Genomic DNA, 27,335 nt, shown 5'->3' on the forward strand with positions numbered 1-27,335 from the left:
AAAAGATAAGACTTCAGCAATCCGTCAACTACAACAGCATTAGAGACTGAGCTCAAGTTCGAAATGGTGAAGGATAGGAAGAGACATCGCCATGTCCTTTTCAAACGAACAATTTGGGTACTTGTCGTAAGAGATTTAGGGAACCAACGGGAAACATATCTCGATGGTCGGATGGGAATATGACCCGACATCTTCCCAGATGCGAGTGTAGTATGTCTCTACTCTCATTAATCACGAATTGCTGTCAACTGAGGCTTGTTTTGTGATGATTGCTGTCAAACGCAATTTTCTTGGTATGTAGGCTGGTGTTCCACATGGCGATTGTGATGGTGAAAGTTACAATACACAGATACGAATGTCACTGTTAGAACATTTTTTCATCGGCAGGAGGCATGCAGAGACAATAACTGCTCTTTTCTTAGGGTAAACTACACTACTTGCCATTAAAATTGCTGCGCCAAGAAGAAATGCAGATCAAAAACAGGTATTCATTGGACAAATGTGTTATACGAGAACTGACATGTGATTACATTTTCAGACAGTTTGGGTGCATAGATCCTGAGAAATCAGTACCAAGAACAACCACCTCTGGCCGTAACAACGGCCTTGATACGCCTGGGCATTGAGTCAAACAGAGCTTGGATGGCGTGTACATGTACAGCTGCCATTGTAGCTTCAACACGATACCACAGTTCATCAAGAGTAGTGACTGGCGTATTATGACGAGCCAGTTGCTCGGCCACCATTGACCAGACGCTTTCAATTGGTGAGAGATCTGGGGAATGTGCTGGCCAGGGCAGCAGTCAAACGTTTTCTGTATCCAGAAACGGCGGTAAAGGACGTGCAACATGCGGTCGTGCATTATCCTGCTGAAATGTAGGGTTTCGCAGGGATCGAATGAAGGGTAGATGCACGGGTCGTAACAAATCTGAAATGTAACGTCCACTGTTCAAAGTGCCGTCAATGCGAACCAGAGGTGACCGAGACGTGTAACCAATGGCACCCCATACCATCACGCCGAGTGATACGTCAGTATGGGGATGACGAATACACGCTTCCAATGTGCGTTCACCTCAATGCCGCCAAACACGGATACGACCACCATGATGCTGTAAACAGAACCTGGATTCATCCGAAAAAATGACGTTTTGCCATTCGTGCACCCAGGTTCGTCATTGAGTACACCAACGCAGGCGCTCCTGTCTGTGATGCAGCGTCAAGGGTGACAGCAGCCATAGTCTCCGAGCTGATAGTCCATGCTACTGAAAATGTCGTCGAACTGTTCGTGCAGATGGTTGTTGTCTTGCAAACGTCCCCATCTGTTGACTGAGGGATCGAGACGTGGCTGCGCGATCCGTTACAACCATGCGGATAAGATGCCAGTCATATCGACTGCTAGTGATACGAGGCCGTTGGGATCTAGCACAGCGTTCCGTATTGCCCCCCTGAACCCACTGATTCCATATTCTGCTAACAGTCATTTGATCTCGACCAACGCAAGCAGCTATGTCGCGATACGATAAACCGCAATCGCGATAGGCTACAATTCGACCTTTATCAAAGCCGGGAACGTGATGGTACGCAGTTCTCCTCCTTACACGAGGCATCACAATAACGTTTCACCAGGCAACGCCGGTCAACTGCTGTTTGTGTATGAGAAATCGGTTGGAAACTTTCCTCACGTCAGCACGTTGTAGGTGTCGCCACCGGCGCCAGCCTTGCGTGAATGCTCTGAAAAGCCAATCATTTGCATATCGCAGCATCTTCTTCCTGTCGATTAAATTTCGCGTCTGTAGCACGTTATGTTCGTGGTGTAGCAGTTTTAATGGCCAGTAGTGTAGTAACAGGTATACCTTGTACTCAGCAGTTATGGGCTTACAGGTGTGACTGAATGTAGTACAGCTAATCAACTTGTAGAACAATGTCCTGAAAGTTTACGAAACACTGATTTTGTGTTTATTGACCACAGGTACTGTTACAGCAGAAAGGGTTTACAGTCATAATGTAGAATTTTGTTTTATTTAACATACAACGATTCACAGAAAGTAAAGAGTAATGATTCCTCTCTCTTACAGTGTGGGTGAGAGACGTCTTCATCACACACTGATGCCCTTCTGCCTCCAGCTGTCGCCGTACTTGGCGAGAGCCTCACCGTTGGGGTCGTATTTGGCGAGCAGCTGCTTCATCTCTTCTGGCTTATTCTTCGAGATGAACCCCAGAAATTTGGCGACACCGGCCTTCTGCCCTTCTGAACACTCGCCGCAGTTGGTTTTCACCATCTCGGCAATCAGGCCTGTTACCAATAAACATACATATGTAACACTCTTCGTACCCCACTTCATAATTTCGGTAGGATATTAAATGATAACGTTGCTCTGATGTCAGTGCAATAACAAAACAGGTAATAGATATTTGATAGTAAAGTTTAACTGTTAGTGCTATTTACAGAAAACCTTTAACAAAATTGACTGGACTATACTCTTCGAAACTTTGAAGGTAGCAGAGATAAAACACAGTGAGCGAAAATTTGTTTATAACTCGTACCCTCTGCAGTTATAAGACATGAAAAAGATGCAGTGCTTGAGAAGGGTTGAGGGAAATCTGTACCCTATCCCTGATATTATTCTACCTACCCATTGAGCAAAAAATACCAAGAAGAAATTTGGAAAAGTAACTGAAGTTCATGGGGATGAAATAAAAACTCTTAAGTTTGCCTATGACGCAATTCTAGCAGAGGCAAAAACGGACTTGGAGGAGTATTCGAACGAAATAGATATTGCCTTGAAAAGACATTGTTAGATTAATAGAAACAGAAGTAAAACACGGATAATGGAATACAGTCGGATTAAACCAGACAAATCTGAGAGAAATAGATTAGGAAACGACGCAATAAAAGTAGTAGCTGAATTTTGCTATTTGGGCAGCAATTTAACTGACGATTGCCAGAGTGTGGTATAAAATTTAGACCGGCAATAGCAAGAAAACTTTTTTGAAGAAGGGGAGTTTAGTAGTATGATATAAATTAGTGCTAGAAAATCTTTTTCTGAATCTACATTCATGTAGTTCAGAATTGCATGGGAGTGAAATGTGGATGATAAACAACCCATACCAGAAGATGAAAAATGGTTCAAATGGCTCTGAGCACTATGGGACTTAACTTCCGAGGTCATCAGTCCCCTAGAACTTAGAACTACTTAAACCTAACTAACCTAAGGACATCACACACATCCATGCCCGAAGCAGGATTCGAACCTGCGACCGTAGCAGCAGCGCGATTCCAGACTGAAGCACCTAGAACCGCTCGGCCACTCCGGCCGGCCAAGAAGATGATATAATCTTTCGAAATGTGATGTTAGAGAAGAATGCTGAAGATTAGATGGACAGATGAGGAAGTACAGAATGGAATTGGGGAAAAAACATTTTATAGCACGGTTTCACAAAAGGAGGGAGCGATTGATAAGAGACATCCTGGAGGGAAGTATGGACATAAAAATTCTAGAAGGAGATACAGCCACAAATACACTAAGCTGGTTCAAATGGATGTAGGCTGAAGTAATTAAATAAAGATGCAGAGGCTTGCACAGAACGTATTAGTGGAAGACCTACAATCAAACCAGTCTTTGGAATGAAGACAACAACAATTACAGCGAAGCTTAAATACGGATAAACAAAAGACGCCTTCGACAGTAAATGTAAGCTACCCCTTTTAGAGATAACGAACGCAACAAATTTATTTTGTATAAATCGATTTCTGTCGATACTGTTTCTTTAAATTGGTGCCACATCGTTAATTTAGAAGGAACGATAATTGTCTCTCGGGAAGGCGTCAAGCGAATTTTTGTCTGCTTTTTCGAATAGATACACTTTTTCTTTCTTTTTGGTGGGTTTAGCATTTTGTGAACAAGAATGTGGCTTCACGAATCAACTTATTTTCCCCATGATATATCAGGCTTTTTTAGTCCTTAACTCAGAAGAAAGCACTGAAATAATAATTTTTGCAGAATAACCTGTATATAGTAAAATTAGAGCTAACAAAACATAAATCAGTTTTGTACAAATACACTGTACCATTGTGGCATAGTGGTTATCGCATCTGCCTAGCGAACAGGAGACCCATGTTGATATCCCGACCTTGGTACAAATTTTTATTCGTCATTACACTCAGCGTAAATACATCACAGATGTTTGGGTTGGTTGGTTTGGGGAAGGAGACCAGACAGCGAGGTCTTCGGTCTCATCGGATTAGGGAAGGACGGGGAAGGAAGTCGGCCGTGCCCTTTGAAAGGAACCATCCCGGCATTTGCCTGGAGCGATTTAGGGAAATCATGGAAAACCTAAATCAGGATGGCTGGACGCGGGATTGAACCGTCGTCCTCCCGAATGCGAGTCCAGTGTCTAACCACTGCGCCACCTCGCTCGGTACAGACGTTTGGGATTTGCAAAGGACTGGGGAAGCATATTACTTCAATTGATTCAAATCACCTGTGCCTGGATTTCAGGCAAGATTCCCCTTTTCGTTAACTGTTGCGGTGCTAGTCCAAAACAATTGGAGAGGATCTGATATGGTGTTCGAGTTTAGGTGGAATACTAAGTGGGCTGAGGCATGAATGAGAATTTGGATTGAGGATGGAGGGCTGGAAGGGTAGTCTGTGCAGTTGTGCAAAGCTGCAGCGTCAGGAGGCGTAGTGGTTAACGCATCTGCCCACTGAGCAGGAGACCGGATTAGAATTCTGGCTTTGGTACAAATTTTCATTCGTTGCTTCAGTCTACATATATACATTATAGATGCCTTAGACCTGAAAAGGTCTCGGGAACCGCATTGTTTCATTTGATAATAAATGAATGTGATTGTTAATAATTATATTACTTTCAAATTAACGTCTAAGCGAACTACTGCATCTAATGCAAGCTTTAAAATGAATTTTTATGTATTCTTGATACAAACTTGGCTTCCAATAAGCGAAACCATCAGATTATTTTGGAAGCGCATTGTGCAACTCTGGTATTGAGTTTTGGTACCTTAGTAAGCATCAAAAATCGACGTATCTGGGATAAAATCGGAGACAGCCCTTCAGTTTGGTTCCTGCTTCTCTTCAATTTCATTATCTAAGAGAAAAACACTATCTTTTATCAAGATCATGTACAGAACACCCCATTAAGAGACTTTGTGAGCCAGTACACGGAAGGAAGACAGGAATTTAGCACCAGCAGTGAACGATGTCATCGTCCAAACAGCTTTCGAAGTAGTGAAAGGAAGCATCTACACTGTCCACTTTTGAAAGTCAAAATGGGATTAAGTTTTTTCCTATTTTGACAGGAAATTCTTCACAAATTTCATTGGAATTAAATATTTTACTGCCTTATCATGAACTGATTAAATATTTACCAAGCTGTAAAACCTATGGCTATGCATTTGAGAACAGTTTCAATAAATATCAGATAATTTGGATACAACATTACTAGTTCGTTTTATGATTGTTTGTGTAGTTACGGCAGCAATGCAATTTGCAACGAAAGCGTTGGTTTGTTGTTGTATCGTACAAGGTCATCCAGGAAACATGGAAGTACTGGCATTGATCACCAAAGAGTTTCTGTGTCAACAGCAAAACATATTTTATGAAAATGTGTTTGTAGTTTGGAGGAGAGAGACTCACTTTTAACGACTTTGGAGCGGACGTTGCAGTCTTGGTCGACGTCGCTGAGGAAGCAGCTGACGGCGGCGTCCACCCTGGCCGGGTCTGCCAGCACCTCGTCGACGTTGATGTTGTCCAGCTGCGAGAGCAGGCGGTTCTCCGCCGCGGCCAGCGCCAGCACGGCGACTAGGACAACAAACGTGGAACGGGACATGGTGGGTAGTTGGGTCTGGCTGGATCAGAGAGGCTGTGCAGTGTGCGGAACGAGTGGACGGCGGCGCTTTTTAAACCACCTGGACCCAGCCTTGGTGCGGAGGCACTGCGAGTTTCCTGAACTGTTACTCCGCGCTAGAGTGCTGCGTCACGAGGTCAACAGGTCGTAATTGCTTGTGCAAAGTCCAATGTGCGATAATTCTACCGTTCCTCCGGATTTTCCAGAGTTTATATCTTAGAAACTATTGAGGCCAACCGCTCTCATAATTGTGCGTACAAAGTCCGATACGTGACACTTATGCCGTTCATCCGGACTCTTGCAAGATGTCTTTTTTAGAACGAACATGCAGTTTACTAAACTGTAAAATAAAGAGGCATCTTATGAATGACTTGCAATTACTCACTTTTTTACTGCCGTTGTAGACGTATCTCAGCTGCCTAACGTATTAAAACATTTGTTCAGCAACATTTCTAGTGTATTAAATATATTGTGACAGATCACTTTCTTCCCCTTGTTCTTTGGTCGGTCAGAGAGTAATCGGGTTTGCGGAGAGAAGGAAGGACGGTAGAACATCTACGCAATCAAAACTGCACTAGACGCCAAATTCTTCATCTGCCGCATTTCTTTAACAGGAATCCATTTCAATTTCATTCGCCTTGACAATTCCAACATCACTTACGTCGTCGTGTGCTGCATATTCACCTTCACTCTCCTGACCAGCATTGATTATTATATTCTCTATCCTTTCTATTATGCTATCTCTGAGTCAATATCCATTTTAAATTCACTGCACTTGTTTGCAAATTTTCAACCAATCATTCTGGATAGTCTTACATAAAGACATTACGGTTATATTTTTTTGGGTGGTTAAAGTAATGGAATAAATTTTTTCTGCAATTTTTCATTTCATCTTATTCCATATTAACTCCGTGGTTTTCAAAACACAGTATCGTAGTATGGTGGGAGCGTCGGAACAACATATTCAAAACGGCATCTTCTTAACGTTTGGCTCATTATAACGCAGAATTTGCAAAAGCTCATTTCTCGTTAAGCATGATTTAGGGCAGACTTTCTTATGTATGAGTCATTAAGTTACCCTTTTCGCGAGTTGCAGTTTTGGGGGCTTTAATTGTGTGGACTGTATGATACAAATGCGTTATGAAGAATAACAATACTAGCAACTGGGATATTAGGAATAAATTTCTCAAAAATGGTTCAAATGGCTCTGACCACTATGGGACTCAACTGCTGAGGTCATTAGTCCCCTAGAACTTAGAACTAGTTAAACCTAACTAACCTAAGGACATCACAAACATCCATGCCCGAGGCAAGATTCGAACCTGCGACCGTAGCGGTCTTGCGGTTCCAGACTGCAGCGCCTTTAACCGCACGGCCACTTCGGCCGGCAATAAATTTCTCTTCTAACCATTTGTGATATACTTCCTCATTCATAACATCTCGATGTGATTTAAAATCACAATTAAATGTGCTTCCTCTAGGAATCCTGTTCCTCGGCCAGCGTGCACAAGTACTCTTTGTCCTGCACTGCTAATAATAATTACATCTGGAACTTTCTCATTCTGCAAGCAGTTTTTCATGGTACAAAGAGTATACATCCACCTTTCATCCGTGAATACCACTTGTGTATTTGACACCTTTCCATTATTTCTGATTGTCGCCAAGCATTACGCATTCTTTGCAACAAAGTTGGAATGTTCAGTTAGTATATTTCTGTTATTTCCTACGTTGTTTGAAATTAATTCCCATCCCTTCCAAAAATTTTTGAAATTTTTCTATTCCCCCTTGAAATTCTGCTCAACTTTCTCAAACTTGGGATTTTATTCTTCTGCTCGTAATACTTTAACATAATGCTTTATAGAACTCATTTATAGGAACTACTTTTGTGGAATGCCTTTGTTTTAGGAGTTTTAACTCTTTTTCCTGTTTCTTCGGCTTTCTTAAAGTCTTTAAAATGTATTCTACTCTTATTTCTGACTTCCAAACAGTTTTTGCCACCCACAAGATTTTTTTTTCGGTAGAGGCATCACTAACTTAGACCGCCTTTTTTCTTCGTGGCACAATTGTGTAAGTCTGAGTATATACTCTTTTTCACCTGAACGTGCCCATTTCCGCGACATCTTCCTCTGTTTCCATTCCCAGGGGTATTCACGGTTATGGATCAAGCCCACTGCGCTATGATCTGTATATCGCGAGGATGATGATGATGATGATATTTCGCTTGTGGGGCGCTCAGCTGCACGGTTATCAGCGCCAGTATAAATTCTCTGCCTTTACAGAGGAGTCTCGCCATTTTCACGAATGATGATGGAAGGATGAGGACAACACACATACCCAGTCCCCTGACCCGGCCGGGAATCGAACACAGGACCCCGTGATCCAGAACCATTAACGCTAGCCACCAGAACATGAGATGCGGACATTTCGCGTGGACACGTTGAACCACTTCACAACTGATCTGAAAGTATTCGCAACGCTATGCGTTTTCCTTCATCACCACTGTACTTGTTTACTATGATGTCATCTCGTCTTTCCGATAACGACCACGGGAGCTAAGTGTAATAATATCGTGATTGGGTAATAAATAGCTTTCTGCTACATTCCTAACACCCCACAGGCATAGTCACACTAACACCACTGGAACAAATTATAGCGAAGAACGGTTTAGTCACATTACAGTGCACCCTTTACAGTAAACAGGAAGATTATTTTTCTTTGAAGCGCACTAGGTCATTTCAGCATGTATCAACTACACTGGGAAATCGCGTGATTTTGCAATTCATAGACAGTATGATTACCATTCGAACCCTTGTTTGCACACAATGGCACTAAATTGGCAGTGTTTCTGGAATAAGTAGTAAGTGATGAACGCTAGAGGGCGAATTATTTTCCGTAGCGGAATTCTTGCATAAATGCACTCAATTTTCTACTAGCTTTACGCCCGCGTCTTTGCCCACGTACGCCTGTGTCACATATACTGCGTACATAGATGATTCATCGCTGTTTTACACCATAAGACTCCAAAGAGGTTGTTAAATTTATCTGTGGTATTCAGCCGTGTCGTCCATATTCTTAGCTCCAAAACACATCGACGAAATTATTGGTTCGTTACAGTGCTCATTCCCTCAGCCTGGTCGACACAAGGAACACCACAAACAAAGAAAAGTTGCACTTCATACTTTTAAAGTAATCAAAGTCGATTAAATACAGGAAATAAAAACCAACAGTTCGTCTCTGTAGACTCGTATCTGCACCTTCATCTTTTGTTTTAAGGGACAACTTCTTCGTGTTAAATCAAGACGAAATGCTACAAAAACCTAAAATGCTATTGGTAGCATCTTCAAAGGCTTGAAAGCTCTAATTTAGTTATTTATAATTGTTTATAATCAACTCATATAAATAAAAGAAAAATTGCACTTCATACCTTTAAAGTATTTAAAGTCGATTAAATACAGGAAATAAAAACCGACAGCTTGTTTTAGAACTTTTGTATGTATCACCCCAATATCAATCCCTATGGCAAGTACGATTATCTCACTCCCGCAGTACATTTATACAAAAAATGATTCATTTATATACCAAATTTGCTTGAAATTGCTCTAGGCGTCCTCGAGTTTTGCTTTTACGTAGCACTCATTTTCAGCCACATGGACGCTAAGGGCATCTTAATGACACAGGTATTTTTCTTTTTTTATTTCCAGGCTCCATGAGAGATGTGTGTCCAGTTTGGGAGGAATTGCTTCAGGCTTTACAGAGATGGCCCGTTGTGTCCCCATCTAGCAGACCCCTCCTTACTCCCCGACACCGCTCTGCCGCAAAAACACACCCATCTACGAGCGAGGTGTTATAAGGTATGTCTCCAATAAAACTAGCGACCCCAGAAACTATGTCTACGATACTAATATCTGTCGTTACCGAATATTTTTACATATCATACCTTCTCAGCCCCACACTGGACCGTGTGTGTAGTAGGTAGGAGTGTATCACCAGACACAGTATTTTTAGACAATTAATTCAAATAATGAGTCATATATATAAAAAATTAGATTGAAGGTAGTCCATACCTTTGTGTGTCCCCACACCTTTCCCCATTAAATGTAGGTTGCTCTTACTCACACAGTGCTTATTTCCAGATTGTAATTGATTTGTGTACCAAGATTACTTGAAATCAGTCCTGTAGTTTAGGAGTAGTTGTGTAACATACATAAACATACATGTTAATAATACATACAAGATTATTAGCTCAGAATTCCAGTATTCTCCGGGTACTTCTTTATTCCATTCCTCTATTAGTCCATCTCCTCCTCCCTTTTCTCTGCCCATCTCCTCCTGCTCTATTCCAACACTCAGCTCCTCCTCCCACTCTCCCTCTTCATCTACTCTTCCCCCTCTCCTCTCTCTATCAACCACCACCTCAACTCTCTTTCTATCCATCCCCACTGTCTCTATCCATTTACTCCTCTCCTTCCTCTCTCTGCCCATTTCCTCCTCCACCTTCTCTCTGTCCATCTCCTCCCAACTAAACCTATCCTGTGCATCTCCTCCTCACCTCTCTCATGCCTGTTTCCTCCTCCCCTCTCTCTGTCCATCTCCTCCCAACTAATCCTATCCTGTGCATCTCCTCCTCACCTCTCCCTTTGCCTGTTTCCTCCACCCCTTTCTCTGTCCATCTCCTCCCAACTAACCCTATCCTGTACATCTCCACCTCACCTCTCCCTTTGCCTGTTTCCTCCTCCCATCTCTCTGTCCATCTCCTCCCAACTAACCCTATCCTGTGCATCTTCTCACCTGTCCCTTTGCCTGTTTCCTCCTCCCCTCTCTGTCCATCTTCTCTATTCCTCAATCCACCTTCTTCCTCTCCTGTCTGTCTGTACACCTCCTTTGCCCTGCCTTCTCTGTCTATCAATCTTTTATCATACCCAACCCCACCTCAATGAGACATTGTGTCATATCCCTTTTTTTCAAAATTAATTGCACTGTCGATCATTCCAAAGATGGAACAACGCTACGTTGTAAGCTTTGAAACAAAAGACATTAATTTCTTTGGCGAGGGATTTTGTCTCCTTCGCACTCACTCACTCACACTCTTGTCTTCTGTATCGTTGTGGAAACGTGATGTAACGAGGAGGTACGGTATTTTCTCGTGCTTGTACATTTTATGACACTATATGCGTTCAATAGGAATGCTAATATTTACTAACACTTTTATTTTCCTTGTCCTAACTCATTTTTTATTTCTTTTAGGATTTCCAGACGACTTGCAATTCTTGATACGGTGATGAAACTGATCGGCCGCCATTACAGCCGCCTATATGCAAATTTGTATGATCAGTCATGGAACCTCCCTTCATTGTTTTTTCATAATTTACAAAGTCCGATTACCATTTATTGAATGCATTTTTATCAAAGCTTTATTACTGATACTCTGTATTAATTATTGACCACGGAAACCAGATACGCCGATCAATGTTTCTCTCTCAAATAAGCATAGAGAAATCTTCTATTATAAGTACGTGGAGAAACTTTATTATAAATGGCGAGACCTAGACAGGACGTGTAAATTCTAATTATTTTCTTTTATGTTTCCTGGAATTGAGCCTCACCGCTGTGGGATGAAAGCATTGTGATTCTGAAACTGAATAAAAAGATAATGTACGAGAAAAATTGGACGCAGTAACCTTACATGAGGAAGCCATTGTGGAAGACGACGCAGCAACATCGCTGTTTCAGGTACCGACATTAGGCGTAGCAAGCTTTCTCCTTCAGTGCCTATGATATTAATTGTAGGAACTGGAGGAGAAAGCTTGCTACGCTTAATAGTATTCGTCCACCAATGCTTGATTAATGTATATTTGCCTTTATGTATGTATAATGATGTGTCACAATATGGCCTGTGTTTGCTTAACTTGTGTATAATGGCGAATGTCCAAATTCATATGTAATTAAGGCAGTTACTATTTATTCCCAGCTTAATTCTGTAGATACCTCTTCAAATCTTGATCTTCTACAAATTTTTTCAAAATTATTTTCTTAAATATGTTTGTTAAGGTGAAAATAAGAAAACTGAACAAATTGGCTTCTTGCGATAACAATGATGTTGAAATGAACGCTGAACTCTCTTGTTTCCGATCCCGAATCAGAATTATGTATGAAACGGAGGTAGATATTTTACTTGAAAATTTCCTGCGTGAAGACAATGTTTACGCAGACAATGAAACACTAGGTACATGCTTTGAAACTGAGGAGGTTTCACGTAAACCAGACGTTCGAATGGACAGTGCTTCCCGTGAATCTGAATTGCAAACTAACAATCCACCTATTGATCCAGTTATGCTATTAATGAAAAAACTTAATGAATTGTCAGCTAAACAACAAGGCTTTTTGACTGAGCAAGAAAAGTTATGTGAGGATTTTAAGATTTATTACTAAGAGTTACGTAAAGTCCTAGAAATTTTCAAACAGGACAAAAAAGACAATTCTATGAATTAGTAACTTCAACTGCTAATTTAAATAACTTTTCACTGCAGTGCAATCGTTTGGAAAGTGACGTACCACAGTTGAAAACAGCTTATTGTGATAGTCTAGTAGTCATATCAGGTTTGAAAAAAGAACAGAAATAAATACGTGGTACCGTAAAGTAATCAGAAAATAAAGTGAATACTCCTGTCGAAAAGCAGGGGGCCAAAGTGGAAAAACGGTTGAAAGATCAATGCAATGGCTGACAGAAAAAGATGTGGAGACAAACGATAAACTGAATTCCGAATTCGAACGAGCTGTGAATGAAACGGTCAATATCGCCGTATCGAACTGTAACAATTGTGGGACTTGAATAGCTCAGACAAACTTTCAATAAAGATATACCGGAATGGCGTGGCCAGATGACTACGCAGATTTCTATCATGCAACAAGAAATATCTGCAGTCAAAGGTTTAATTCAAAGCACAGCACGGACTGCAAACCAAATTCTCAATGAAAGTACTAATCGCAATGTTTTACCGAAACCGCACGGTAATGCTGTGGCTTCTAGTGGTTTGTTACCGAACAATTTACCGTACAAAATTCCGGCAACCTCTATGTAGCACAATGTCTTGCTTGAAGACAGGATTCTCAAACACAGGTAATTCAGGCCTTATATCACAGAAAAGAAAAGTCTACACCCGATTGTATTCATTAAGTCTTTCAAAGGGGTGTTACCGTCATCCTGGTCGCGAATGAACCAGTCTCGCACAAAGATGTGCTGAAAATTGTGAAGGCAAAATTACCATTAGATATTAGTGAGAAGTTAACACATTTACAGTAAGACGACACAGAATGCTTAATGTCGTTTCTAGATTCAACTGTACCTATACATGAAGATGTGAAGGCCATTAAGAACAAGACTAACGGATATAACAATCCTCCGCTACCGAGCCGGCGGTTCGCACACCGTGGAAACCAGAGTCAGAGAACTGAAAATAGTAACTTCCTGGCAGATTAAAACTGTGTGCCGGACCGAGACTCGAACTCGGGACCTTTGCCTTTAGCGGGCAAGTGCTCTACCAAATGAGCTACCCAAGCACGACTCACGCCCCGTCCTCACAGCTCCACTTCTGCCAGTACCTCGTCTCCTACCTTCCAAGCTGTGAGGACGGGGCGTGAGTCGTGCTTGGGTAACTCAGTTGGTAGAGCACTTGCCCGCGAAAGGCAAAGGTCCCGAGTTCGAGTCTCGGTCCGGCACACAGTTTTAATCTTCCAGGAAGATTCATATCAGCGTACACTCCGCTGCAGAGTGAAAATCTCAAACTGAAAATAGTATTTACACAGCATAGTCAGGTAGCAGCCGGACAGCCTGACAACGACAGGCCCTATCAAGGTCATCATCATAGAAGTCACGAATGAACCGCTACACGCTGTTTATGTTGAAGGTTCGACAAACTAGATTCGATCTCATTAACCCCTCCGATGTTGATCGTATCACAGGATGGGGGCAACGTTGGCGGGCACGTGAAAATGTTGCGCTATAATGAAGGTAATGATATTAAACAAGAACTATGCAATGATCAGAATACAGAACAGAATCAAATGCAAGTAATGATGCAACCATCTATAAACGCTACCATAGCAACAACCCTTACTACGATTATGCCGTATACTGGTGCCTTTGTGAATGTCATGTCATCAAAATTATTTACCAGAATTAAGGAAGTAACCAAGGTACCAACATATCTGGTGCAAGGTCGCAGCATAGCAAATGACAATGCCCATTCCTAATTGTGAAGAATTTTACAATTGACTGTTTGGTAGGCATTGAGTTTTTAAGGAACAAGGATGCAACGATAGACATGAATGGAGAGCGAAGATGTTCAAGTCAACCTAACCTGATAAAGATTTTTAAAGACTAAGTGTGCACCTCTTGACGATACATAGATTTGGTGTAGTAAGAACTGTACGAACAACGCTACTGGCATTGATGATGTACCTAAATCACCACATCTTCATGAGCAAAAACGATAACAACTGAATGAATTACTAATAACACATTTACATGTATTCGATGAAAACCGTGGATTGATAAACACTTATGTCTGTCATATGGACGTAGTGCCATATTATACTTTCTGTAGATCATCCCCATCCCATAGGCGAAACTTGTGGCTGTAGGACGTGACGTTAAGAGGACATTATCATGGGATATTATAGAGCCTTCACACTCTTACTATTGTAGTCCTTTATTAACTGTAATGAAGCCTAATGGAGACGTACGTCTGGTCCTAGACGCACTTATAATTACAGTATATACACAACCCGAGAATCTGGAGGAGTATTTACAAAAGTTTCTCGGTGTACACTACTTATCTAGACTCGATTTGACATAGTCCTACTGGCAGATCCCGCCCAATAGCAGAGTCTAGGTAATACGCAGCTTTTGTTTACTCTGGCAAGAGCTACCTGTTTTGTGTTTCTTGGCTTTCGGTATAAATGTGAGCTGTGGTGCATTTATTACAGGGTTATAAACTGTGCTCAGAACTGATATGGTAGACAACGTAACGTTACATGTCGATAAGATTTTAAATTTTGCTGGCAAATGGAAAGAACACCTGGATGTATTAGACAGAATTTTGTGCAAATTTTCGCAGAGTGGAGTGACAGATAATCTACAGAAGTCGATGTTTAGCAGAGAGGAAATTATGCTTCTAGATCATGTTATTTCCCCATCAGGAATAATACTAGTTCCTCACAAAATTAATAAAGAAGAACATAGTTTGTTTTTGGTCAGACAGATGTCAAACAGACTTTGATCCTATTAAAGAGGCACTTGCGATTTCCGATATCCTACGTCACCCTGACATGAGAGTAGACGTTTGTGTTGCCACTGACACATCCTTTACAGGGATAGGGGCTTGTCTGTTTCAGATACCAGAGGGAAATGGTAAAGCTGAGGTTTACATGATCAGTTTTTCGAAGTAGGGCCTCGTCTTCATGTGAAAATGGATATTCGGCTACCAAAATTGAAGCTCTAGTTGTCATTTGGGTTTTTGAGAAATTTAATAATACATTTATCGTAAACATATCAAGGTATACGGTAATCACCAGACACTTAGCTTTCTGTTAACACTTCAGTTCTTGCACCCTAGAATTGCTAGATGGACAGCATTAAATGCTTGAGGAAACTGAATTAATACAGCTGTTTTCCTATCATGTGCATGTACACTAAACAATTTTTGAAAATCCTGCCTCGTGTGTCGGAAGGGTGGGCCAAAAAACAAATGCTGTAACACTGAACTGTATTCAAACTACCAACACAACCAATGCTCATTAGCATACCTAACCCTGGCAATTATCTTTTGGCTTTTCAAGACACAGAAAATTAAAGGTTTATACTATGCACAAACCCAATAGTAAGTGGCAGTTGTTTTACACTAGTCGATACAAAATCATTAGCATACCTAATCCTGGCAATTATCTTTTGGCTTTCCAAGATCACAGAAAATTAAAGGTTTATATGCTCTCCAGGATCTGAATACATGTTTACATATCTAACAACCAAGTTTTCAAGCTGAGAATCATCATAAAATATATCTGTTTACTGCCGGTCGATTATGAAATATTTTGTCAGATCCAAGTTTTTCTACATGTAACTACATTCCATGAAATGCCATTAACGTTGGTACACTGAGGACACTCGATTGAAGTATTACTTGTATGAAAAACTAAACAGTAATCCGATGTCTAAACATCCATTCTCTGTTTCCATTAGGATTTAATTGTTCGTTTATGTTATCAATAAATTAGCAGTGGCTGGAAATAAGATTTGTAGGCGAAAATGATTTATTGTTTCCATGACATAACCAATTTACACTTTGAAAAAATAGTTTAGTTGAATAATACTCGAATACTTTACTCTATAAAAAGTAAAAGTGGCATGAACTACATTGATTTTAGTAGCTACTACGATTTTATGTTGAAGAGTAACATGAATTTAATTGTACATACTAGTTTTTAAGTTTCTTCTATGCACCGTAACGCCGACTAAACTGCTGTATGCTCATAACTACGTATTACATGGACTTTTACGTCGAGCTCCGAAGAGATTTTCTTTATGTAAAACTTTAACATTGTACCAGTATCTTAAATGCATATATTTTGTTCTTATGGTAATTCATAAATCGAAGATTCAAAGCATATTTAAAGTATTATTTTGATAAAGACAATATTATGAAAATTCTAATTGTTACTCACCACCAATTAAATGTAGACAAGACGAGAATAGAAGATTTCGAAATGTGGTGCTACAGAAGAAAGTTGAAGGTTAGATGGGTATATCACCTAACTAATGAAGAGATACTGAACAGAACTGGGGAGAAGAGGAATTTGGTGGCACAACTTGACTAGAAGAAGGGATCGATTAGTAGAACACGTTCTGAGGCATCAAGGGATCACCAATTCAGTATTGGAGGCAGCGTGGATGGTAAAAATCCTAGAGGGGGGCAAGAGATGAATACAGTAAACAGATGTAGAAGGATCAAGGGTACAGTAGTTTCTTGGAGATGAAGAATATCGCACAGGATGGAGTAGCGTGGAGAGCTGCATCAAACCAGTCTCTGGACTGAAGACCGCAACAACAAACTCAACACGCCGAAAGCTTACCTGCTGACAGTCTTTTTATTGTGCCTATCTGCGACTCAGCATCTGTGCCATAGCATTTATCCTTTCCTTAATACTATCGTTATTCCATCCTGCGTGTTCCATTGCAATATATTGACAACCTTACGTAGAATAAGAAACTAATAATATCTGGTGGATGAGAGTTTCGGTGAAGTTAATTGTACGTACACAGTCCAGTGATGCTCTGACTTGCTCACGTATGACCTAAACACATTTTCGGTTTTTCTTGCTCTGCCGTGTGCAGATATTTCCTACGTGATAATATAGGGTATCTCTGAAATGCAAACGAAAACAGTTAATGTTTCCAAGTAGAATATGCAGAATAAGTAAATTTGTTTCTTTGCCGAGATCCTACGAGACGAAACTCTGAATTATTATGCCATGTGCAAATTATGACAAGCTACAGACTGAATGTAAGATACGGGAACTAAAGTGAAAAACTGTGGGAAACCATTTTACGAGTGTGTGTACCTACCGTAATGTGTTCGTGAAAGTAAAGACAGTCTGGCGTATTTGGTGTACGTTGCTACCTGTGAACTAAGTATTTCGCGGACACTCAAAGAAAGAACAAACGTTTTGCTTACCTGAACAGTATACAGTGAGCAGCTGACTATATCTGGACTAACATGTTATGTGAGATGCTGAATGGAAGTGGAATCTTCGTAGTGGCATCATCTTGCATTTCTCAGTCGGGAGCACAAACTACACTCATCCTAGAGAAGGGTCAACTCAAGCTACCAGACAGTGTTAACACGGCTTGAGGGGATGCCAAGTCAACCCGAATTACACTGTTAATAACTCGAGCTGTGTTCACGTGGTATGGTTCGGCCACCGCTATCGATGACGGTAACACGTGAGGTTGGAGTTTACCACCGTGGCGCCTACCTAACCCGCACAGCTCGGGTTTGTTAACTGAACTGAATCGTAAACAGTATAAAACAAATAAACATTAAGAAAACTTAACTGATCTCGAAAATAAACACAGAAACCATTTTAACATTAAATCTCTAAACTTTGTGTTGAACACAACAATTCTTTATTTTTGTGTCTACAGTTTTTCTTTCAGCACGACCTTCGTGCGTTGTGCTGAGGTATCATTGAACCTATTTTCTAACTGTTCCAAGATTTCTCAACCTGCTGAATGCCTGAAACTACCACCATGACATCTCGGCCATCCTACAATCCGGACTTCATGCTTGGTTCCTACTTCCCGGGTCGGTGGTCACCCTGCATCATCACTTGTCATAAGTGATCTCTACGCTGACGACGGTTCTGCATCTAGGCACATAATATCTTCGATGCAGAACCACTGTAAAATCTAAAACTACAGCCCTTATTCTTTAGATTAACCCTTAGTTGTTGCCAATGAAACCACTACGTACTGAGAACGATATATATATATATTTTTTTTTGGTCATCAGTCTACTGACTGGTTTGAATGCGGCCCGCCACGAATTCCTTTCCTGTGCTAACCTCTTCATCTCAGAGTAGCACTTGCAACCTACGTCCTCAATTATTTGCTTGGCGTATTCCAATCTCTGTCTTCCTCTACAGATTTTGCCCTCTACAGCTCCCTCTAGAACCATTGGAAGTCTTTCCCTCATGTCTTAGCAGATGTCCTATCATCCTGTCCCTTCTCCTTATCAGTGTTTTCCACATATTCCTTTCCTCTCCGATTCTGCGTAGAACCTCCTCGTTCCTTACCTTATCAGTCCACCTAATTTTCAACATTCGTCTATAGCACCACATCTCAAATGCTTCGATTCTCTTCTGTTCCGGTTTTCCCACAGTCCATGTTTCACTACCATACAATGCTGTACTCCAGACGTACATCGACCGAGCGAGGTGGCGCAGTGGTTAGCACACTGGACTCGCATTCGGGAGGACGACGGTTCAATCCCGCGTCCGGCCATCCTGATTTAGGTTTTCCGTGATTTCCCTAAATCGCTCCAGGCAAATGCCGGGATGGTTCCTTTGAAAGGGCACGGCCGACTTCCTTCCCTAATCCAATGAGACCGATGACCTCGCTGTTTGGTCTCTTCCCCCCAAAGAACCCAACCCCCAACCAGACGTACATCCTCAGAAATTTCTTCCTCAAATAAAGGCCGGTATTTGATATTAGTAGACTTCTCTTGGCCAGAAATGCCTTTTTTGCCATAGCGAGTCTGCTATTGATGTCCTCCTTGCTCCGTCCGTCATTGGTTATTTTACTGCCTAGGTAACAGAATTCCTTAACTTCATTGATTTCGTGACCATCAATCCTGATGTTAAGTTTCTCTCTGTTCTCATTTCTACTACTTCTCATTACCTTCGTCTATCTCCGATTTACTCTCAAACCATACTGTGTACTCATTAGACTGTTCATTCCGTTCAGCAGATCATTTAATTCTTCTTCACTTTCACTCAGGATAGCAATGTCATCAGCGAATCGTATCATTGATATCCTTTCACCTTGTATTTTAATTCCACTCCTGAACCTTTCTTTTATTTCCATCATTGCTTCCTCGATGTACAGATTGAAGAGTAGGGGCGAAAGGCTACAGCCTTGTCTTACACCCTTCTTAATACGAGCACTTCGTTCTTGATCGTCCACTCTTATTATTCCCTCTTGGTTGTTGTACATATTGTATATGACCCGTCTCTCCCTATAGCTTACCCCCTACATTTTTCAGAATCTCGAACAGCTTGCACCATTTTATATTGCCGAACGCTTTTTCCAGGTCGAAAAATCCTATGAAAGTGTCTTGATTTTTCTTTAGCCTTGCTTCCATTATTAGCCGTAACGTCAGAATTGCCTCTCTCGTCCCTTTACTTTTCCTAAAGCCAAACTGATCGTCACCTAGCGCATTTTCAATTTTCTTTTCCATTCTTCTGTATATTATTCTTGTAAGCAGCTTCGATGCATGAGCTGTTAAGCTGATTGTGCGATAATTCTCGCACTTGTCAGCTCTTGCCGTCTTCGGAATTGTGTGGATGATGCTTTTCAGAAAGTCAGATGGTATGTCGCCAGACTCATATAGTCTACACACCAACGTGAATAGTCGTTTTGTTGCCACTTCCCCCAATGATTTTAGAAATTCTGATGGAATGTTATCTATCCCTTCTGCCTTATTTGACCGTAAGTCCTCCAAAGCTCTTTTAAATTCCGATTCTAATACTGGATCCCCTATCTCTTCTAAATCGACTCCTGTTTCTTCTTCTATCACATCAGACAAATCTTCACCCTCATAGAGGCTTTCAGTGTATTCTTTCCACCTATCTGCTCTCTCCTCTGCATTTAACAGTGGAATTCCCGTTGCACTCTTAATGTTACCACCGTTGCTTTTAATGTCACCAAAGGTTGTTTTGATTTTCCTGTATGCTGAGTCTGTCCTTCCGACAATCATATCTTTTTCGATGTCTTCACATTTTTCCTGCAGCCATTTCGTCTTAGCTTCCCTGCACTTCCTATTTATTTCATTCCTCAGCGACTTGTATTTCTGTATTCCTGTTTGTACTTCCTCCTTTCATCATTCAACTGAAGTATTTCTTCTGTTATCCATGGTTTCTTCGCAGCTACCATCTTTGTACCTATGTTTTCCTTCCCAACTTCTGTGATGGCCCTTTTTAGAGATGTCCATTCCTCTTCAGCTGTACTGCGTACTGCGCTATTCCTTATTGCTGTATCTATAGCGTTAGAGAACTTCAAACGTATCTCGTCATTCCTTAGTACTTCCGTATCCCACTTCTTTGCGTATTGATTCTTCCTGACTAATGTCTTGAACTTCAGCCTACTCTTCAGCACTACTATATTGTGATCTGAGTCTATATCTGCTCCTGGGTACGCCTTACAGTCCAGTATCTGATTTCGGAATCTCTGTCTGACCATGGTGTAATCTAATTGAAATCTTCCCGTATCTCCCGGCCTTTTCCAAGTATACCTCCTCCTCTTGTGATTCTTGAACAGGGTATTCGCTATTAATAGCTGAAACTTGTTACAGAACTCAATTAGTCTTTCTCCTCTTTCATTCCTTGTCCCAAGCCCATATTCTCCTGTAACCTTTTCTTCTACTCCTTCCACTACAACTGCATTCCAGTCGCCCATGACTATTAGATTTTCGTCCCCCTTTACATACTGCATTACCCTTTCAATATCCTCATACACTTTCTCTATCTGTTCATCTTCAACTTGCGACGTCGGCATGTATACCTGAACTATCGTTGTCGGTGTTGGTCTGCTGTCGATTCTGATTAGAACAACCCGGTCACTGAACTGTTTACAGTAACACACCCTCTGCCCTACCTTCCTATTCATAACGAATCCTACACCTGTTACACCATTTTCTGCTGCTGTTGATATTACCCGATACTCATCTGATCAGAAATCCTTGTCTTCCTTCCACTTCACTTCACTGACCCCTACTATATCTAGATTGAGCCTTGGCATTTCCCTTTTCAGATTTTCTAGTTTCCCTACCACGTTCAAGCTTCTGACATTCCACGCCCTGACTCGTAGAACGTTATCCTTTCGTTGATTATTCAATCTTTTTCTCATGGTAACCTCCCCCTTGGCAGTCCCCTCCCGGAAATCCGAATGGGGACTATTCCGGAATCTTTTGCCAATGCAGAGATCATCATGACACTTCTTCAATTACAGGCCACATGTCCTGTGGATACACGTTACGTGTCTTTAATGCAGTGGTTTCCATTGCCTTCTGCATCCTCATGTCGTTGATCATTGCTGATTCTTCCGCCTTTAGGGGCAATTTCCCACCCCTAGGACAAGAGAGTGGCCTGACCCTCTATCCGCTCCTCCGCCCTCTTTGACAAGGCCGTTGGCAGAATGAGGCTGACTTCTTATGCCGGAAGTCTTCGGCCGCCAATGCTGATTATTTATCAAAATTTAGGCAGTGGCGGGGATCGAACCCGGGACCGAAAACGTTTTGATTATGAATCAAAGACGCTACCCCTAGACCACGGGTGCAGTGAGAACGATATATAAAAACGATATACACTCCTGGAAATTGAAATAAGAACACCGTGAATTCATTGTCCCAGGAAGGGGAAACTTTATTGACACATTCCTGGGGTCAGATACATCACATGATCACACTGACAGAACCACAGGCACATAGACACAGGCAATAGAGCATGCACAATGTCGGCACTAGTTCAGTGTATATCCACCTTTCGCAGCAATGCAGGCTGCTATTCTCCCATGGAGACAATCGTAGAGATGCTGGATGTAGTCCTGTGGAACGGCCTGCCATGCCATTTCCACCTGGCGCCTCAGTTGGACCAGCGTTCGTGCTGGACGTGCAGACCGCGTGAGACGACGCTTCATCCAGTCCCAAACATGCTCAATGGGGGACAGATCCGGAGATCTTGCTGGCCAGGGTAGTTGACTTACACCTTCTAGAGCACGTTGGGTGGCACGGGATACATGCGGACGTGCATTGTCCTGTTGGAACAGCAAGTTCCCTTGCCGGTCTAGGAATGGTAGAACGATGGGTTCGATGACGGTTTGGATGTACCGTGCACTATTCAGTGTCCCCTCGACGATCACCAGTGGTGTACGGCCAGTGTAGGAGATCGCTCCCCACACCATGATGCCGGGTGTTGGCCCTGTGTGCCTCGGTCGTATGCAGTCCTGATTGTGGCGCTCACCTGCACGGCGCCAAACACGCATACGACCATCATTGGCACCAAGGCAGAAGCGACTCTCATCGCTGAAGACGACACGTCTCCATTCGTCCCTCCATTCACGCCTGTCACGACACCACTGGAGGCGGGCTGCACGATGTTGGGGCGTGAGCGGAAGACGGCCTAACGGTGTGCGGGACCGTAGCCCAGCTTCATGGAGACGGTTGCGAATGGTCCTCGCCGATACCCCAGGAGCAACAGTGTCCCTAATTTGCTAGGAAGTGGGGGTGCGGTCCCCTACAGCACTGCGTAGGATCCTACGGTCTTGGCGTGCATCCGTGCGTTGCTGCGGTCCGGTCCCAGGTCGACGGGCACGTGCACCTTCCGCCGACCACTGGCGACAACATCGATGTACTGTGGAGACCTCACGCCCCACGTGTTGAGCAATTCGGCGGTACGTCCACCCGGCCTCCCGCATGCCCACTATACGCCCTCGCTCAAAGTCCGTCAACTGCACATACGGTTCACGTCCACGCTGTCGCGGCATGCTACCAGTGTTAAAGACTGCGATGGAGCTCCGTATGCCACGGCAAACTGGCTGACACTGACGGCGGCGGTGCACAAATGCTGCGCAGCTAGCGCCATTCGACGGCGAACACCGCGGTTCCTGGTGTGTCTGCTGTGCCGTGCGTGTGATCATTGCTTGTACAGCCCTCTCGCAGTGTCCGGAGCAAGTATGGTGGGTCTGACACACCGGTGTCAATGTGTTCTTTTTTCCATTTCCAGGAGTGTATAAAAACGTAAAAGGCAACGCAACTATAAAGTGAGCAAAAGACAATAACCATGTAAATAAAATAAAAACTAATATTTGATGTCTCTAACCTTACAATCATGTGAAAGGAAACTGTATAAAATGGCTTGTGAAATAGACTAGTGAATTGTTAGAGTAAATATGCCTTAGTTGGAATCTAGTATGTGTATTACAGACAGCCAACTGCAACCATCTAACTACATGTTGAATGCTGTCGCCAAGTTAGGCTATGAGCTACGTCATTCAAGAAGGTTCTGTAAAACCCCTTATTTCAAAATCGATTATTAATTAGGTGGAATAACGCTACGTTGTGGCCTTGGGACAAACGAAGTAAATTTCTTTATCGTGCAATTTTGTCTCTTTCGCAGTCACTCACTCTCTCGTCTTCTGTCTCGATGTAGACACATTATATAGTAACGATGTGCGATATTCTCATGCTTGTTCATATTTTGACAATATGACATATTATGACGATATGACAATATGACATTAAAACGGAATACTTGTGGTGTCACCGCTAGACACCACACTTACTAGGTGGTAACTTAAATCGGCCGCGGTCCTGTAGTACATGTCGGACCCGCGTGTCGCCACTGTGGGATCGCAAACCTAGCGCCACCACAAGGCAGGTCTCGAGAGACTGAGGAGACCTCGTCCCCAGTTGTACGGACAACATAGCTAGCGATTGGACGTGCTAAGCCTTGCTCTCAATTGCCGAGAGATAGACAGTAGAATAGCCCTCTGCTAAGTAAATGGCGATCACCTAGCAAGGCGCCATTTGTATCAGTGCCTATAGCTTACTAATATTCAAGAGAGATGTATTCCAAGGACTAATTAAAAGTTAAGTAACAAGCATCTACGTACTTTTCTTCTTATTCATTTATAAGTTCTCATGTTCCAGACTTCACGCCCGTCTGCGTTAGCCTTGCGTGCCCTATCGGCTACAGCATTGTGTCTAGGCTGTATGGTCTAGACACAACAATACTAATGTTTACTAACATTTTTAAAATCCTTGATCTAATTCATATTTTATTTGTTTCAGAATGTGTAAGACGAGACGACGCGGAAGTGTTGATACTGTGATGAAACTGACTGGCCGCTATTATAGCCCCCTTTATGCAAATTTGCGTGATAAAGCAAAAAACATGCTTTCATTATCGTTTCATGATAATGATTTGCTAAACGCATTTTTATGCACGCCAGCATTGGCAATTCTGACATTCATTTCTTGTGCACGGTCTTGCATCACGCTACTAATCACCGACCAAGGAAATCGGCTACGCCGAGCATTTTATTTTCTTTATTTTAAAGTCTCGCCGTTACAATAAATTTTTCTTTCTCAAAAAGCTTTGAGAAATCTTTTATCATAAATCGGAGGTGAAGGTTTTATATAGTTCGTGGTTTTTCTTTCCACACAGTAAGTAACACATGCAACATCTATGCCTGATTCTCTGCTATTTTATACCACGCGACTGCATAAAAGATATTAAATTTAGCAGTTGTTTTCAACTGTGTGTCTTGATCTTATATCCCGAAACAATCTGACAAAATTATAGGCTTGTTGCAGTGCTAATTCCCACGACCTATTAGAAATACTGAACAACACAAACAAGTGATGAAGTACATTTGATACTTTTAAAAGTATTTCAGATAAACTAAATACGGGAAATAAACACCTGAGTGCGCTTCTGTTTCAGTTTCCATTGACCTGGGGCCTGAAATCTCATTTTTCAGACAGGTATGTGACTGCTGTCGGTGTAGAATTCCATCTCACTACTATCCTAAGGATACATTCTTATACGTTCTCGAAATGTTACATGCCATAGAATATAATTAAAATAATTTCACTTCACTGGTACTAATACTAAAAATATGGTCAGCAATAAGAACTCACAAAAGAAATTTGCGACGTCACAAAAAAGCTAACAATGAGTGGTCATCTTAGCTTCGAGCCATGCAAAATCAACAGTACTGCGAACGTGACTCTTACGCGCAATGTAAATAATACATTTAAAATTTTCAAACATTATAAATAACAAATAAATAAAGGTCATTAACCATCTACTGTAAGATTCATCTCACATAACCAAATGAGGTCGAAAAATAATGCCCTTACCTCTGTTGTAGCGTTGCAATTTTTGATAAACGAATTTTTTTCATAATTTGATATTTTCTTTAGAGTTTTTGCTTTTTCTTTGCAGAATTTTTAAAAATAATTCTCTTCATTTTCTTCTCCTTCAGACATTGTAAATTTCTCCCTCGTGTTTTATGTATCTGATCATAGAAACGAAAGCCAGATGTTGAAATTTCAATTGTTTGTAATATGTGTCCTGGAAGAAAGGCGTACCTTCTCGGCCGCATTTTATAGCAGCCTTAGAATTGATTTTTAAAGTATTCGAGTGCAAAGGATAAAATTAATACAAAACTTCCGTACCTACAAGTCGTCGTATCGAGTAGGCACACTTCAAAATTGTTGGGACTGAAAATTAATACAAATATATAAGATGTTCCCATCGCAAGTTCTTATTCGAATCACCAAATCTAAACATTGGTTCCTGTCTTTACTTTGCAAAATTTTTAAAAATAATTCTCTTCATTTTCTTCTCCATCAGACATTGTAAATTTCTCCCTCGTGTTTTATGTATCTGATCATAGAAACGAAAGCCAGATGTTGAAATTTCAATTGTTTGTAATATGTATGTTATTGTAATTCTTATGCAAATAAATGCTGATGGAAATATAATCGGATTTCTTTTTGTATCAAAGCAGGTTCTTTATGACAAATATGAAAATACTTAATGGTAGTGTGCGACTGCTGAACAATCGTTTCAATCAATAAACAACCCGGCCCAAACTTTTTATCCAAACTATAACTTTAAATTTGTCGAATAAATACCGTCCAATATATATAAATACATTTCGTTAAGCACAATTGAACTGAGAAACTGTTATTATTGACATAAAGTTCCCGGCGCTGCACTTACATCCACACAGTCCAGAGCCTAAAGATAAAAGGTAGATTCTTCCAGAAAAGAAGCAAGCGATGTGCGTTCCAAAAGGCACAATTATTTAAAAAATATGATATGTATTAGTAGCTTCTACGGCTGTAATCTTGTAGTACAATTCCTTACTACACAGTGGCTTGTTTGTACAGATTTTTCTCTTTATACACGGTCTTGTACGAATTTTTCAGGTCAACGAAAGAAAAAATTAAATCCTTTTTTTTTACTTTGGTAGTTATCTTTATAGATTTTTATGAGCTCAATCCTAATCTAGCCTTAGTTTTCTTGTATCACCCATAGTTTTCGAGCAACATGCTTTTTACTATATAGTATAAAAATCCTATGCTGTATGATAAATGGGGAAATTAATGAAACGCTTTGTTACAACACAAGCATGGTTTGTATTTACAGTAAGCTACTTAAAACAATGATATGTGTCAATAGAGGTTTCACTTGTCTGTTGGAAATGGTTTGTATTTTCTTTCTCTTCTTTCATTGAAGCTTCTTGTGTAGCTTTTTCTACGATGAGTCGCTTGCTGAACTTCTCGGTGAAGTGACCAACAGTAGTCCCCCATCATGTTGGTGTTCCAGCGGCCTTGATAGCGATTTTCCATCACTTGAATGTCTTGGTGAAAACGTTCTCCTTGCTCCCCACTAACATCTCCTATATTTTCCGGGAAGTAATCATGGTGACTGTTCAAAAAGCGAACTTTCAGGCTCATTCAACATCCTAAAATTTTAAACTTCTTTAACATTGTAGCTATAATAGAAACATATTCTGGGTCTTTTTCATGTCCTAAGAATTTTGTAACGACTTGTTTGAATGATACCCATGCTTCTTACTCATTTAAGGCCATTGTGGATTCAAAGTTAACATCAAACATCAATTT

The 27,335-nt window shown here is 41.3% G+C and overlaps 2 protein-coding genes across 3 annotated transcripts in view; one reads left to right on the forward strand and one right to left on the reverse strand.

Annotated features, from left to right (window-relative positions):
- Positions 1–27,335, forward strand: part of LOC126263080 (uncharacterized) — a 303,789-nt gene that overhangs the window by 154,146 nt on the left and 122,308 nt on the right. The window lies entirely within an intron of this gene.
- The window catches only part of LOC126263079 (ejaculatory bulb-specific protein 3-like), a 33,450-nt gene continuing 8,048 nt past the window's right edge, over positions 1,934–27,335 (reverse strand). The window contains exons 1-2 of one of the 2 annotated variants that reach the window (XM_049960068.1): positions 5,655–5,899; positions 1,934–2,293 (exon numbers count right to left, since the gene is read on the reverse strand). In XM_049960068.1, the coding sequence (XP_049816025.1) occupies positions 2,097–2,293; positions 5,655–5,847 (390 nt within the window). In that variant the 5' untranslated portion in view covers positions 5,848–5,899 and the 3' untranslated portion in view covers positions 1,934–2,096. Of the gene's footprint in view, positions 2,294–5,654; positions 5,900–27,335 lie in introns of those variants that run through there. The other variant, XM_049960070.1, reaches the window with a different exon arrangement.

The sequence above is a fragment of the Schistocerca nitens genome, chromosome 6 (genome assembly GCF_023898315.1).
Source record: "Schistocerca nitens isolate TAMUIC-IGC-003100 chromosome 6, iqSchNite1.1, whole genome shotgun sequence".
Lineage (NCBI taxonomy): Eukaryota > Metazoa > Arthropoda > Insecta > Orthoptera > Acrididae > Schistocerca > Schistocerca nitens.